The sequence below is a fragment of the Erithacus rubecula genome, assembly GCF_903797595.1.
Source record: "Erithacus rubecula genome assembly, chromosome: 13".
Lineage (NCBI taxonomy): Eukaryota > Metazoa > Chordata > Aves > Passeriformes > Muscicapidae > Erithacus > Erithacus rubecula.
Window position 1 is genome coordinate 16,153,480 of NC_136665.1, and position 13,739 is coordinate 16,167,218.

At 41.7% G+C, this 13,739-nt stretch overlaps 1 protein-coding gene across 9 annotated transcripts in view; it reads left to right on the top strand.

The window, feature by feature from the left end:
• MITF (melanocyte inducing transcription factor) overlaps positions 1–13,739 on the top strand; it is a 97,105-nt gene that overhangs the window by 49,401 nt on the left and 33,965 nt on the right. For all 9 annotated transcript variants that reach the window (XM_079317443.1, XM_079317449.1, XM_079317446.1 and 6 more), the window contains exon 2: positions 4,257–4,503. In XM_079317443.1, coding sequence (XP_079173569.1) covers positions 4,257–4,503 — 247 coding nt within the window. The remainder of the gene's footprint in view (positions 1–4,256; positions 4,504–13,739) is intronic.

Sequence of the window (13,739 nt, forward strand, 5' to 3'; positions counted from 1 at the left end):
ATTATAGCATAGAACAATCTTAATCTTGAAAGCAAGGAGATGAGAGATTGCCAACATTGCAACTCAAATGTGGATACTTTTATTTTCTCTGTGAATAATTATGAATGGGATGAGGGTAAGACATAAACAAAAGCGTTTAAATCCGATGTTATTTCTTACCTCTGAGATCTGGTGCAGCTCAGTGGATTTCTTGAGGTGCTAAATCTGCTTTTCCTGGCTGATTTCTCTGTGGACTAACCCATTAACAAACAGCTGGCATGAATGGAGGGAAGAGAGCAGCAGCCTCCCCTCTTCTGTGCCATTTCTCAGTTAAGAGCAGGGTAGTCCATCCTGGCCTGAACAAGTGACTTTGAAGGCTTTTTGTCTAATTTGTCAAAGAAACATTGGAGACATTTTTATTTCTTAAAAAATATTAAAAAATAATTAAAGTTTCTAAAGTAGTTAAAAATCAAAGTTGAGGGTTTTTTTTTTTTTTTCCAGTTCAAAGTCTCCAGAGAAGTTTCTTAATTCAGGCATAGGTAGTGCAAAATAATGCTTGTACATCAGATAATTCATAACTAATGCATGTGAACCAGAGCATTTGTTTGATCAATTTATAGAATCTGAAAACAAAACTGTGCAACAAAAAAATGAGTTTGTATTTTTGCCTAAGGAGACAGATAAAATAATCAGTAAATATCTGGGAAGGTTGTGGTCTCTGTGGGTTGATAGCAACAAAATCGAACTTGATTTTAATGTGATCAGTTGCCTTTTATTATGCAATGGCCACCTGCATAATAACTCATGAATGCAGTAACTAACATTTCCCAGGCATCTGTGCAAAGGATATGTAATTTAAACTTATTTAATAAAGCTTTATCACTTCATGATTAATTGGATTGGTACATGACACATAACTAATAACTCCCAATCAGTATTACACTGTGCTTATTAGAGTGCTAATGGATAACTGGTTTAATCATGTGTCAATTAAAAGGATGAGTCGGTTTCATTTATTGCAATTAGATGGTTTCCATAAACTGTTTGCAGGAAGTATCTGAATTGCATCGTGCATTAGCTGTGTGTGGGCTCTGCTCCTGGCTCCACATAATCTGGGGGTGAATCAGTGCGTGCAGGGGAGTTCTGGGTCCACGTCTCCACTCTGGATTGTTCTGTGGTGCATGGCACCAAGCTTGGTCACAGGAGATCTGCCTGTGCACCAGCACATAAAGGTCAAGAAGCTTTAAAAATAACCATTTTCAAAACTCTCTGGATGGAGCTTTTGAAATAACAATGTTTTAATCGCTTTTTTTGGTGAAGTGAGTTTCTGACAACTCTCCTGTTTGCTCTGTGGAGGTACATGGTCATGAAACCCCAACCATCTCCTGCTCCTTCTATTCTATGCTTGAGGAGGGGAGCAGACATGGTGGAGAGGGGAAGCTGGATGGGAGAATGAGCTGTGTGATGCATGGGACAGACTTAGGGGATGAAATACCAACGTTTCAAAGTGTTTTCCATGTTTGATCAGTGCCACTCATGGCAGGTGGAAGGAATGCTGGTCATGAACAAAGGAGGAGCTTTACCTCATCTGGGAATAAATAACAGGAAATCTGTCCATGCTCCTTCCCAGTGCTTGTGACAGAAGCATCTGGTTAGGCAGGCAGGTGTTGTGCAGCAGCTTTTATCCCAGAATAAGCTTTATTTGAGCTCACCTGCACTGGTGGTGTGATGGTTGGGTGTCCATCTCCCTTTTCCAGTTAATAATGGGTAGGACAAGAGGAGATGACCTCAAGTTGTGCCAGAGGAAGTTTAGATTGAACATGACAAAGAATTTCTTCACTGAAAGAGTTGTCAAGCACTGGAGCAGCCTGTCAGGGAGATGGCTGAGTCACCATTGCTGGAGGTATTTAAAAGACATGTAGATGTGGCACTTGGGGACATGGTTTAATGGGTTTGGCAGTGCTGGGTTAACGTTGGACCTGATGATCCTGGAGATCTCTTCCAAGCTAAACAATTCCATGAGTCTGTGGCAGTAGCTGCAGTCTGGCAGCACATGGCTGTCCACACTCTCTGTGTTCAGGGCTCATCTGCCTCTTTGACATGTAAAATACTGAGCAGAATTGCAGAAGAAATAAAGCCTGGGAGCATCTTTGCTCTTTGGGTAAGAATTTGGCTGAACAGCATTTTCTGGGACTGTTGTCTCATTAAAAGATACAATACTTGAAGCTGTTGTTTACAATTTTTGATCAACAGTAGAGACCTGAATCACCTGCAGGAAGCTGGAAGGACACTTGGTGCAAGTAGGTAAAATAATTGTGTGAGCAAGGTGAGGTTCCTGGCAGGAGCTGTTTGAAATGCTGTGGAAATCATTTCTCCTTCCTGCTCCCTCTCTTTCCCCAACATTTTTGTATTGGGAAGGTTCTTCTGAGATGGTTTCCAGCACACTTGGTTTTGGTAGGCGGAGAAACAGATCAAAATGAAAGAAGGTGGGAGGAACTGCTGGGTTACCAATTTTGTAACATTAGGTATCTGTAAAAATTGCCAGTAGCACACAAATGAGAATGCTGACAAGTGTGGTACAAAATTGGCCTTTTTCCAACATGAGGAGAATGAATCCTTCCCTGAAAGCAGCATTTGGGTGCCTTTTTTTCCCCTCATGTTACAGTGGTCTCAGAGGTGGATGTGCAGTTTTATAAGTGGGCAGGAAGAAACTATGAATACTTCAATAATACGTGTATATAGTCCATAAAAAATAAGTAAACGTTTTGGGGATGCATGTTCAGACATTCCTGGCAGGAATGTATAATCAAAACAATTGGGAGACCACTGATCTATAGCAATCCTGGTCATGGAATTAAAGCATCTCTTTGGTTTGGAAATGTGAAAGTGGTTCAGATGTGCAGCCAGAAAACAAGCTGCTGGATTTAGATGTGAGAATGCTTCACCCTTAATTGAAAAGGGAGTGTTTTTTACAAGTATCACAGTCAATGACTTGTCTTGAGCAGCTAATTAGTACGATTATTCCACAGCTGCATTAGTTTCACCACAAAGGTTTTCTCTTGTTTTATCAAAAGGATCAGTGTCTCTGTGAATGTTTCAACATGACAGGTCTTAAATAGCAAGATGGTCCCCTGCCTCCCTGCCCCCAAAATGTGTGCTCTGGAAGAGCAGGGTTTGATCTCTTGGGGCAGTAAGCGTGGGTTCTCCTTTTTTCTTTCTTTTTTTTTTTTTTTTTGTGTCTGCCCTGAGCTGTGTTCAGCATCAGTCCTAAACAAAGCCAGAACACTTCCAGCAGTGCTGGCTCTGGCTGTCTGAGCACAGGCAGTGCTTGGTGCCTGCAGCTTCTGAGCAAGACCTGGAAGGGATGCTGGCTCCCTTGTGTGTCCTGCCAGCATCCTGCAGCATCAGCACTGGAGCAGAGCTGGGGGAGCAGCTTCCTCCTAGAGCCAGGAGGGTTACTGCTGGCTTGACAAGGCACAGCCCATGGATTTTGGTCCTGAGTAAATGATGAGTTGCTCCAGAAAGTGTCCCTGCAGTCCATGACAAAGTCCCGTGGGCTGTCCCATGCTCTGCTTGCCAATGGCTTAGTAATATCTCTTAGGTGGTAAAGCTGTGCTGTGTGCTGGCGTGGGCCAGCCTGTTGCTCTTTGTAAAGTATGACTGGAATAAAGTTGTTAGTGTTGTTTATTTTCCTGTTTTTGTGTCTGACGGTGCTCGGAAGATGCTGGTAGGCCTGGGGTGGGAGCTGGGTTTTTTGTAGAGTTCTGTTTTCTAACTCTGAAAAGTCCCTGCCAGCAAGTCCAACCCTAAGGTAGTATCATTCAGGAAATAAGTCAACTATGTTTTGTTGTGTTTTCATGGGAGAGGTTGATTTAATTTACTTTGAGCTAGATCATTGGACTGAAGTATTATCCATACCAATCGTTAGACTTGCTTCAGCTCTTTATTATTGTTTTCCTTTAAAAAAAAAAAAAAGAAATATATGTGCCTACTACAGTCTATAAAAGCATTTGTTTTTCTTGTGGGTGGTTTCTGTAAAATTTGAAAGAGCAAACGGCTCTGTACAGCTGGATGTTGGCGTTTGGGGAATGGTTTGGCTGCAGTCAGGTTAAGGCAGCCTAACGTGGCTGCTGAGTACCTGAAGTGGGTCAACTCCCAATTCCCCTCCTGGTGCTGTGGATCCTCACCCAGGGCACCCCACATTCCCCAGCTCTGCCCTCTGCAACCCCCATCCCTCCTCACTCAAGCTGAGCTGTGTTTCTCTGGTCTTCCCGCAGCAATTCCGAGCATCCTGGCGCTTCCAAGCCTCCCTTAAGCTCCTCCAGCATGACCTCACGAATCCTGCTCCGACAGCAGCTCATGCGTGAGCAGATGCAGGAGCAGGAGCGTCGGGAGCAGCAGCAGAAGCAGCAGGCAGCCCAGTTCATGCAGCAGCGAGTGCCCGTCAGCCAGACCCCTGCCATCAACGTCAGCGTGCCCACCAGCCTGCCCCCCGCCACACAGGTGCCCATGGAGGTCCTCAAGGTACGCACCTGTCCGCTCAGAGCCCGCCCTGGTGGCACAGACCTGCCTCTAGGCATTTCCAGCAGCACAGTTTGCAAATAAGCTTAGTTTGCAGCTTGTTTTGTTGGCCTGGTAGCGAAGAATGGAAAGCTTTTTTTAAAAAAAAAGTTTGTGTAACTTTTGTTTTCTTTCAATTTTGTGATCTCCGGAGGGAGGTTTTGTAACAAAAGTAAGTTTTCCGTCATCTCCCCTTTGGAAAACGCTTCTCCATTTTTCTCTTTCGATGCAAAGAAATTATTAGTAGATAACAAATCAATGTTTTGGTTTTTAAAGGAAAACAATGAAATAGTTTTGTAAGATAGAGTCAAAACTCTTTACAAAAGAACTCCTCAGAAAGCCTTAATCTGAAATATGGGTGAGTTTCCAGCTACTTGCAACGAGTCTTTGTAATCCTTTTTTTGTTTAAATGACTTGTTTGCTATTAGTAGCTTTGGATTCCTTGTCCCACTGGAAACTGTGGGAGCTTGTTAGTGTCCCTCTGTCAAAGGGGATGTAGCTTGCTAATTACTCAGGGAAAAACGTGAACAGCTATAAGAAAAGAGAATTTCACGCACTGCTTAAATTCAAGTGGGCTGAAGCACCGTGAAATGTGTGAGTAAAACAATGTCAAATGTTTTGGAGACGTTTGCTGACATATTTCATGAAAATATGGTTTTCACCAGTTTTGTGGAGTTCACTCTGTGTTATTGCTGGATCTTTTTATTACAGTTTGTTGTTTAGTCAGTGAGCATATTCTTACCACATAAGTTAGTTGAGCTTGATGACAAAGCGCTCATGTTTTGCTTGTTGTTGTTGTATGGTGATGATATGCAGTCAAAAATTCAGTTTTAAAATAGACTCGCCAGCTCAGGATTTTGAGGTGGTCTGTGTGACAGGTTTATGGGGAAAATACAGGGTAATTTTATTTATTGAATCTGCATTATGGTGTTGTGTTGCCAGTGCTAAAACTGACTTTGATTTGGGATAGTAGAGTCATAGTCCGGTATGTGATCTAGGAGCAAAAAGGCAACAGTTGAATTTTGAATTCTCTTTCACCATATGCACACATTTCCATTAAAAATTAAATATAATATTCTTTGAGCACGTGAACATATGTCTACATTAAGGAATCTGAAATTGTCTGGAAGAATTGTTTTGTCTAACGTTTGTATATTACTCACAATGTTTGTGTATAACAATTCTTCAGCTTGTTTCCAGGTTATTGCTGTAGTTATAATTCAGATCCAGCAGATGTGTAGGTGCTATGAAATAGGGGGTTTTTTTGTACTGCACCTAGCTAAATAAGCATATAGTACATTTTTTTGCATCCTTTCATCCTAATCTGTTGCAGCATGAGTTTTAGGGTATCAAAATACTGTGAAAACTTGTAGGAAAGTGTTTAGTTTTTGATGATACTTTGCTGATAAAGAAGGAGTGTAACATCTTGAAGAAGCATGAGCAGTTCATTATTGTTCATTTTGCAAGTGCCTCTTTCTATGGGAGAGGAGGGAAGGCAGCTCTTGATTTCTGAGCATAAACAAACTTCAGCCATCTCTGCAGCCAAAAGGTGATGCTCAGTTATTGCAAGTTCCTGGGACCTGGCTTGTCACAGGATCTTTGTGCAAAGCTGTAACCTGCTGGAGCATTGCTAGGAAACTTCACCCCAAGGACTTGAACCTGAACCCTTGTCCCTTAGGATTCCTAAAGTGGTATTTGTCCCTCATTTCCCTCTGATGGAGAAGGATATCCTGGAAGGAGGTAGGACACCTCTCCTCCACTTGTCTTTAGCCCATATAAGACCCTGTAGAATAAAAAATTAAGAGAATGTGTCCTTAAGCAGCCTGTAAAATAAAACCAGTTATTGGCAACAGATGCCTTTTGGCAATGAATTCCATTTTGAAGGGGATAGTTGTAGAAATAAGAGCAACCTGCTTGACTAAAATGATGTCTGTCTTCTCATCACCTGCATTTCCATAGGTAACAGTCAAAATTAGCAAAAACAGCCAATTGGTTGGTCTCTATTTTGTACAGTTTTGCTGCTTGTTTTTGGTAGAGAAAAGCGGTGGGAGATTCACCCTTTTACCCTTACTCATAACTCTGGACCAGTTCTGTACAAAAAATTAATACAAAATGCCAGGTTTGAAGTCATGATCTTCCTGAAAATTACCACTGAGGCTTCAGTGAGAGCAACATTTGGCAAAAGATCTGTGTGATTTGTGGTTTGGAGGGGGATTGTTTTGGGGTTGGTTTTTTTGGCTGTTTTTTGTTTTTTGGTTTTTTTCTTCAAATAGGACATTTGGCTCAAAAGCTGAGATTAACAATAACTCAGGATCTTCCTGGTGCCAGTGTGCTGACAGCCAGCTCTGACTGCAGTGACATCATTTTCCTGCAGCTGCTTTTTACACTTCAGTTGTTTTTTAGCTGTAGACAAATTTTCCGTATGAGCTGTACAGAAGTTTTAATAGATAAATAGGGAACTAAGTTGCTACTTTACTATCCAGATGGTCTAGATTTGCTGACCTTAAACAATAGACAAAAAGGAGATTTTTACACTTTCAGAAATGTTAACCTGCAAGGCAACTTTGTTTAAAAGTGATATTTTTCAATGTTACTTCACAAACAAGACCAAAACTAGCAGCTGGTTTTGGTTTTGTTTATTTGTTTGTTTGTTTTGGTACTCTGCATCAAAAAATCCCACTCTAAGCCTGTTGAATTTGTCAGTGTTTAGTGGTTTTAATTATGTTGTGTGACTTGCCCTTTCACCCATATCTCACAGTGTAAGAAGGAGAGAATAATACTTGCATATCTGAGGATGGTTATTGGGAATGACTGGTTTAAAAAGAAGCTAGAGATATTAATGAGCTTGAATTTTATATTTATTTTCAAGATGCCCACTTAGAAACAATTCAGAAAGAGAAATATGTACTAATCTATGTCACGTTGCATAGGCATCTCCAAATTGCATAACATAGTATGCTCAAGGCCATGTGAATAAAGGGGATTTCATTTTCTTGAGTAATGATTTCTCATTGCATCATTCCTCTGCCAAGTAATGTAGCTTGGCAAGGTAGGAGATGACCTGCTGGAATTCAAATTTTGCATTGCTTTTTGCTGCCCAATTAAGAGATGGATTGGGAGTAGGTTTGATGCTTTTGGAGCAGTGTCTCTTCAACTCTAATAGCAAAAGGAAGATTTGTTACAGCTCATGGTAACTGCTCCTTTCCTATCAGCAACTGTCAGGGTTCTCATAGAGTGAGTGGTCTCCAGAGTTCCTGGCAGCAGCAGATTGATCTGTAGGATAGTTTCTGGTCTTCTATGTCAATCCAGGTAGCTGATTTTATAATTTTATTGTTCAGCAGACAGAAACACTGACTTAATGACCAGAGTTGTACATGATGTCCTACTGGCATCTTCACCAAAGCTGCCCTGTAGCAGTCTGGGTTTAGAGCTCACCACAATCTACTTGCTTTCAAAAGACAAAATAGGATAAGGGGTTTCCTTTGTCTAAAAGATCTAAGAGTAAAAAACCAAGGAATGTCTTTACAGGCTGAAGTGACCAGCCATCAGGCCTTATTCCCACAAGAAAGACTGCAGGATGCTCAGCTTGTTTCTTGACTTTTAGTCTTTGAGAAGTTCTGCTCATAGAATTAGAACCAACGTGTTGATTAAGGCTTTTCTTTGAGGATTCCTCTCTTTTGTTTCTTTTTGATAAGTCCACTTGTCTCATGTACAGAACTGTCAGTGATCCTGAAGGTGACCTGCAGAAATCCAGAGGAGTAGGGACTCATCTGTGTTCTTGTGTAGAGACATATCAAAAACTGAATTGTAGCTGTGCTGTGTAACTTATATTGCTTTGCCTGATTTCTGGATCATGCTTACTGTATAGAACAAGTATGATACAATCCCCTAAATCCTTTGAACCTGCCTGCCCAAATGTGGGATTGCAGGAGCTGTGGCTGGTGTGTGTCCTCCATGGGAGAAGCAGCACAGGAGCATCCTCAGGAGGCAGCAAAGGAGGCTCAGGGCCAGCACGGCCCACAGGATTGCAAATCAGTTCCACTGAAAATATTACCAGTTCTTGCAGCATTGAAAACAGCACTGGTGGGCAGCTGACACCCAGCCCTCTGCATGTCTCACTAAGCAGATGGAAGGTGGAAAATTAAGGGTGAACATTTCCTCCCTCTGTCCCTCCATGTTCCTTGTTGGCATTTCTCAGTGCGTGGATGTGACACTTGCTGTCGTGTTGCTGATGTGATGCACCAGGTCATGGGTTGTTGGAACATAAACTGTGGATGTGCTGTGGATCCCTGTCCCTGCTGTTGGATGCAGATGCTCCCAGGGATGAGGTTAATGCACATCCTCTTCATCCTGAGTGTTGTCACCCCAAATGCACAGCAAGACAGAAATCTGCTGGACTTCTCATACCTCTTCCTCCTTCTTTGTCTGCCATTGGGTTTCAAAGAATGTAATTTTTCTTTGGCACAGATGGGAGATGCTTTGATAGATGGGAGATGCTTTGATGTTTTGCCCAGAGCAGCCTTGAGGGCTGCAGTGTGAACCTGCAGTGGTACAGATATCTTTGGAGCATTGCATAAATGCTTTGCAGGTAATAAGGTAAAAGCAGGTCCCCTCACCAGCAGATGATGTAGCAGGTCCATTTCAATCCCCTTTTAGCTTGTTTCTGGAGAATAAGAAAACAGTTCCCTTGCTCCAGGGGATCCAGAGAAGGTGGTCCTACTTTTGGGATCTGCATGTTGAAGTCTCTGCTCTCTGGACAAAAACCTCTACTTGTGCATATGCTGCCAGCCCTTGCAAATAGGGTACTTCACCCCAAAATATCTGCATATATATTTCATATATATGTATATAAAACATACATATGGAAGCATAGGCCACAGACCCATTTTTAATGTTTGTCATTAAGGCATTTTTAATAGTCTGTTTCCGTACAACAGTACTTACAATATGCTAAATATTTAAAAATTTGTCTGCCAGTAAAGCCCTCACTTCAGATTCCCCCTGCTACACTGCCTGGTTTGTGTCTTCATGGTAGATGTTTATTGCTCCTTTGGTGCCAGAATTTCATCATGGCCTTTCTTTTCCTAAGCAAGGTGAAACATTTTCAAAGCCTAGAGGAAGGTACTGTGTGCTGGATTCCCTCTCTTGCTTTATTATTCCAGCATCTTTGCCCACCTCATGGCTGTACTGTGGGCTCATCACTGCTGATACCAGTGTGGGTTGTCTTTTACTCAGTGCCATCCCACTGCTGCAGTTTGTCCTCATCTTTCCCCATTCCCACTTTTTGTGAGTGGACAGGAGTGTGGGCACCAGCCTTGCCTCTTTCCTTCACCCTCATGTCCTTATTCATTCAGACTTTAAATGTGCCACCACAATAATCTCTTTGCATCAGAAACCCTGTATTTCTTCATTTTTGAAATGCCAAGCCTTTCTTCTGTTTGATGTTCATGACTGTTGGACATATATCAAACAAATACCTCCTCCTATTCTTTCTCCAGTGTGCTTATTGCAGAGAGTGACCTATGGAAGCTCTGCCTGGCAGGGAAGGCTTGGCAGCTGGCAGTAGTGTTCTTAGTGTAATAATTACCATAAGACTTCATTGTGTAGAGGATTTATCTCACAGTTCTGAGGAACAGGAACAATGGGATGGCAAGATAAACGTGTGGTAGTGCCTGCCCCAGCAAATGTGTTTGTGGACATGCTTATCTGAAAGTTAATTTAATCTCACCTGACAATAATAGATAGTGTGTGTTGGTGTGTTAGGTAAGTGTGGTGTGTATTTGCAATCAAGGACTTAGACAAGTGATTTGCCAGACTGAGTCTTGGTGAGCTGCAGATAAAACATTTAAACTAAAGTTACTTGTGACGTACCTTAAGCCATCAGCAAGTTCTTCATAAAGAAGAGCTTGCATTTAACTACAGAACCACTAAAGTCTGCTTTGTCTCTTCAGCCTTCATGTAAGTAAAAATGTCTCTCATGCCTTAAATCTTTTGCTTGCTCAGTGGGTTGAAACCTGTTTTAAAACAAGCAATGGTGCTTGAGGTCTGCATCAGTAATAGAGGTAAAATGTAAACTCTTGCTTAACACCTCGGGTATTAGACATTAAAAATGCATGGAATTCAAGGGGGCAACATACTTCTGTGTACAGGTGTCTGATGGTTGACTGCTAGTGCAAAATGCTTCTCTCCCCCTTTGTCCCAAATGCCCTTTTCCTGTGCATGCAAATGTGTGTTGCTTTGCTCTCCTGAGAGAAATGGTTCTTGCTGGTGAAGATGTCTGATCTTTCCATCTTGTTTCTTCAGCTGTGATGACTGTGACACAAAAATGCAGCTCCCAAAGTTTTGAGACAAACTGTGCTGCTGCTGGATCGTGCTGCTGGGGGTGAGCAGCACAGTTTTCCCATTTGTTTAGGAAAATGATGTGAGCAGAGTTGGGAAATAGCTGAGAAACTGCTCCTCATCACAGAGCCCTTGCCCTTGCAAGTTCACAGTAGCTACCTGGAAATTCAAAATAACATCTTTGGCACAGAGGAAATCAGAATATACTCAGACATAATGATACAGATATCTGGAGGTCCAAGCTGATTGCTGCTTGGGAATTCTTTCTGGTTTATATCCTAGTTGGTGGTCTTGAGGATTTGCTGTTTTCCCACTGGCAGGGTAACATCCACAAAATTAAGAAGAGCTTGCTAAGTTTGGTCTGTTACAGCTTCAAAGCACTCCTTTTTTTATGGTCTAGACATATTATCTGCTGGCTGAGTTACCAGACCTTGGGAAAATGGTGGTTCACCACGTGTCAGTGGCTGTTTTGGACCTGCAGAAGATGAGTTAATCTTGTGCAGATTAAGATTTGTAGGTGCCCATAGTTGTGGGTATTAAGAGCACTGATGAGGCTCCACTGCCCCCAGCTAACAGGTTTGAGCAGCTTGTACCAAGCCCTTTGTCAGGCAACATGAATTTAATAACCACCTTGCTCCTGGAGCCAAGGCTGTAAGAAGAGGGTGAGTGCTGGTCACTGCAGTTGTGTTTGCTGAAGCCATGGCTTAATTTAGCAGAAAATAATGCCCAGAGCCACACACGGTGCTGGAAAATATGAGGGCTGGGGGGGGATCCAGGGGGGCCTCTGCTGACACCTTTGATAGGTGTTACATTTAAAATGTGAAAACTCAGATCTGCTTAAAGTAATCTTTGGGTATTAGGTATACTCACAAATATTTCAGTTCTTCAGCTGGTTTGGCAGCATTATTCTCCAAGATGCTGAACCTGGGTAGTGAATGAATTCAAAGTGACAAGCTGGAGGCATTCCTGCCATTCAAGAGAGGCTTAAGGAATTTCTTATTGGCTAAATTACAAATATGTAGCATTTTGCCCAGCACTGCATGGCAATTTCAACCTGCCTGACCGTGACAAGATTAGCACTTTTCCTCCCCCTCCCTAGCAGTAACTTTTTTTTAAAAAAATTAGATTAAGAAGTACCAGGCAGAGATGCAAAAGCTTGAAAGAGTGAAAACCAGCCTTACCTTGAATGATTCTGTCTGTCATTGGATTGGTTCCTTAATTAGCCCCATGTCCTTTAACCTCTTGAGAAATAAGTAAGGGATAAATTTGGGGATAAAGACAAAGACGCCAGGAGATTTACCACACACCGCTAGGTAATTCATCAAGGAATGTTGGTAATTAGCCCTGCCTCTTTCCTTTCTGGCTCATTTAATAAAACTGGTTGATTTAAAATAATGCCTGCTGGTTCATTATCAACTACTTTAAGAGCCAAGTTATGAACTTGAAACAAAACCCAGTATTGTGTTGTCTGCAAAGGACCTGGCAAGTGTGTTTTGTTTTGTTTTTTATAAAAAGAAATTGCTCTGTCTGGTCATCCGTCTCCCCAACTTGATAATTAAATATTACTTTGTTTGGATTACCATTTGGCTTTTTGGGTGTATTTATTTCTGGTGTCTACTGCTGAGAGGCAGAGAAGAGGGAAAAAAAATCCAAGATCTTGAAGAGGTTTGTGTCAGATTGTGTTAAGAAAGCATGGCCTGATGGAATTCAGCTGAATAAGGACTTTACAATAGTAGTAGTTGTCCAGTTGAGGAGATGGGCAACTGTTTTAACCCTTTATCTCTCAGAAGTGAGTGCCAACCATGTGCCTTGTTCTTTGAGCAAAATGATCCATTTTATGAACCCATCTCTTTAGTGCTTGTAGTGGAAGTCTTCCCTGAGCTGAGGACAGAACTCTTGTCTAGTTTGTGTTTGCTTAGGGAACCATGCACCAGGTCTCTTTGTCTTTATAGATGGGAACAGCATTACCTGGAAGTTAAATGAGAGGGTCAGGCTAACACTGGATCAACACTCCTGCCTTTGCACTGTTGGGAAAGTATCTCAGTGTCCACTTTGAGTTTGTTACAGCAACAGTTACTGGCCAGTGCATCTGGTTGGGTCAGTCTGCCTGGATTAAATAATGAACTTACTGTAAATCTTCCTTTAATAATTAATGTCAGTCTTAGGTTGCAACACTTCTGAAACTGTTGTGGGCTAGAGGAAAAGCAGGTGGTGCTGGGCTTCTGCTGATGGAAATATCTGTAAGATTTTCTGGGCATTTCAGTGCAAATAAGAAGGAACATCCTCCTGCTTATCTTCATCCATCCCCTGGGGTAGTGCTTATTCTGGGGGATCTTGCATTCCATAGGTGGTTTTGTGATGGCCTCTGTGGAAATATAACTCTGACAGTGATTCTTTTGTCACCAATGATAGAAATAACTTGCTCTTGCAAACAATTGCAGAGAGGCCTATGGGGTATTGGGTTAACAGCTCAAACCCTGCAGGTTGTCATGGAAGTTCTGCCACTGGGTGCCAGTTACCTACTTGTTTATTATTTTGTTAACAATTTGTGATAGTTTAAATTTATTTAAAGTAGGTTGGTTTTTTTCCAGCTTGTAAAGATGTGGAGCAGAAAATCGAGTATCTTTTAAATAAACATCAAAATAACCCCCAACAAAAAAAAAATCTAATACCTTTTTTTTTTTTACAGTTAGAATGTCCATGCTAAATTAATAGTTTGGGTTTTACAAATTGTACTACTATAACATACTGGAACAATATTTATTATGGACCTCTGTGACTTTGTGTCCTAGGCTTATTGAATATCAGTAGCTGAAGTTCCAGTCAGTTTGAAAATTCTTGTGTAAGTTATACAGTGCAAA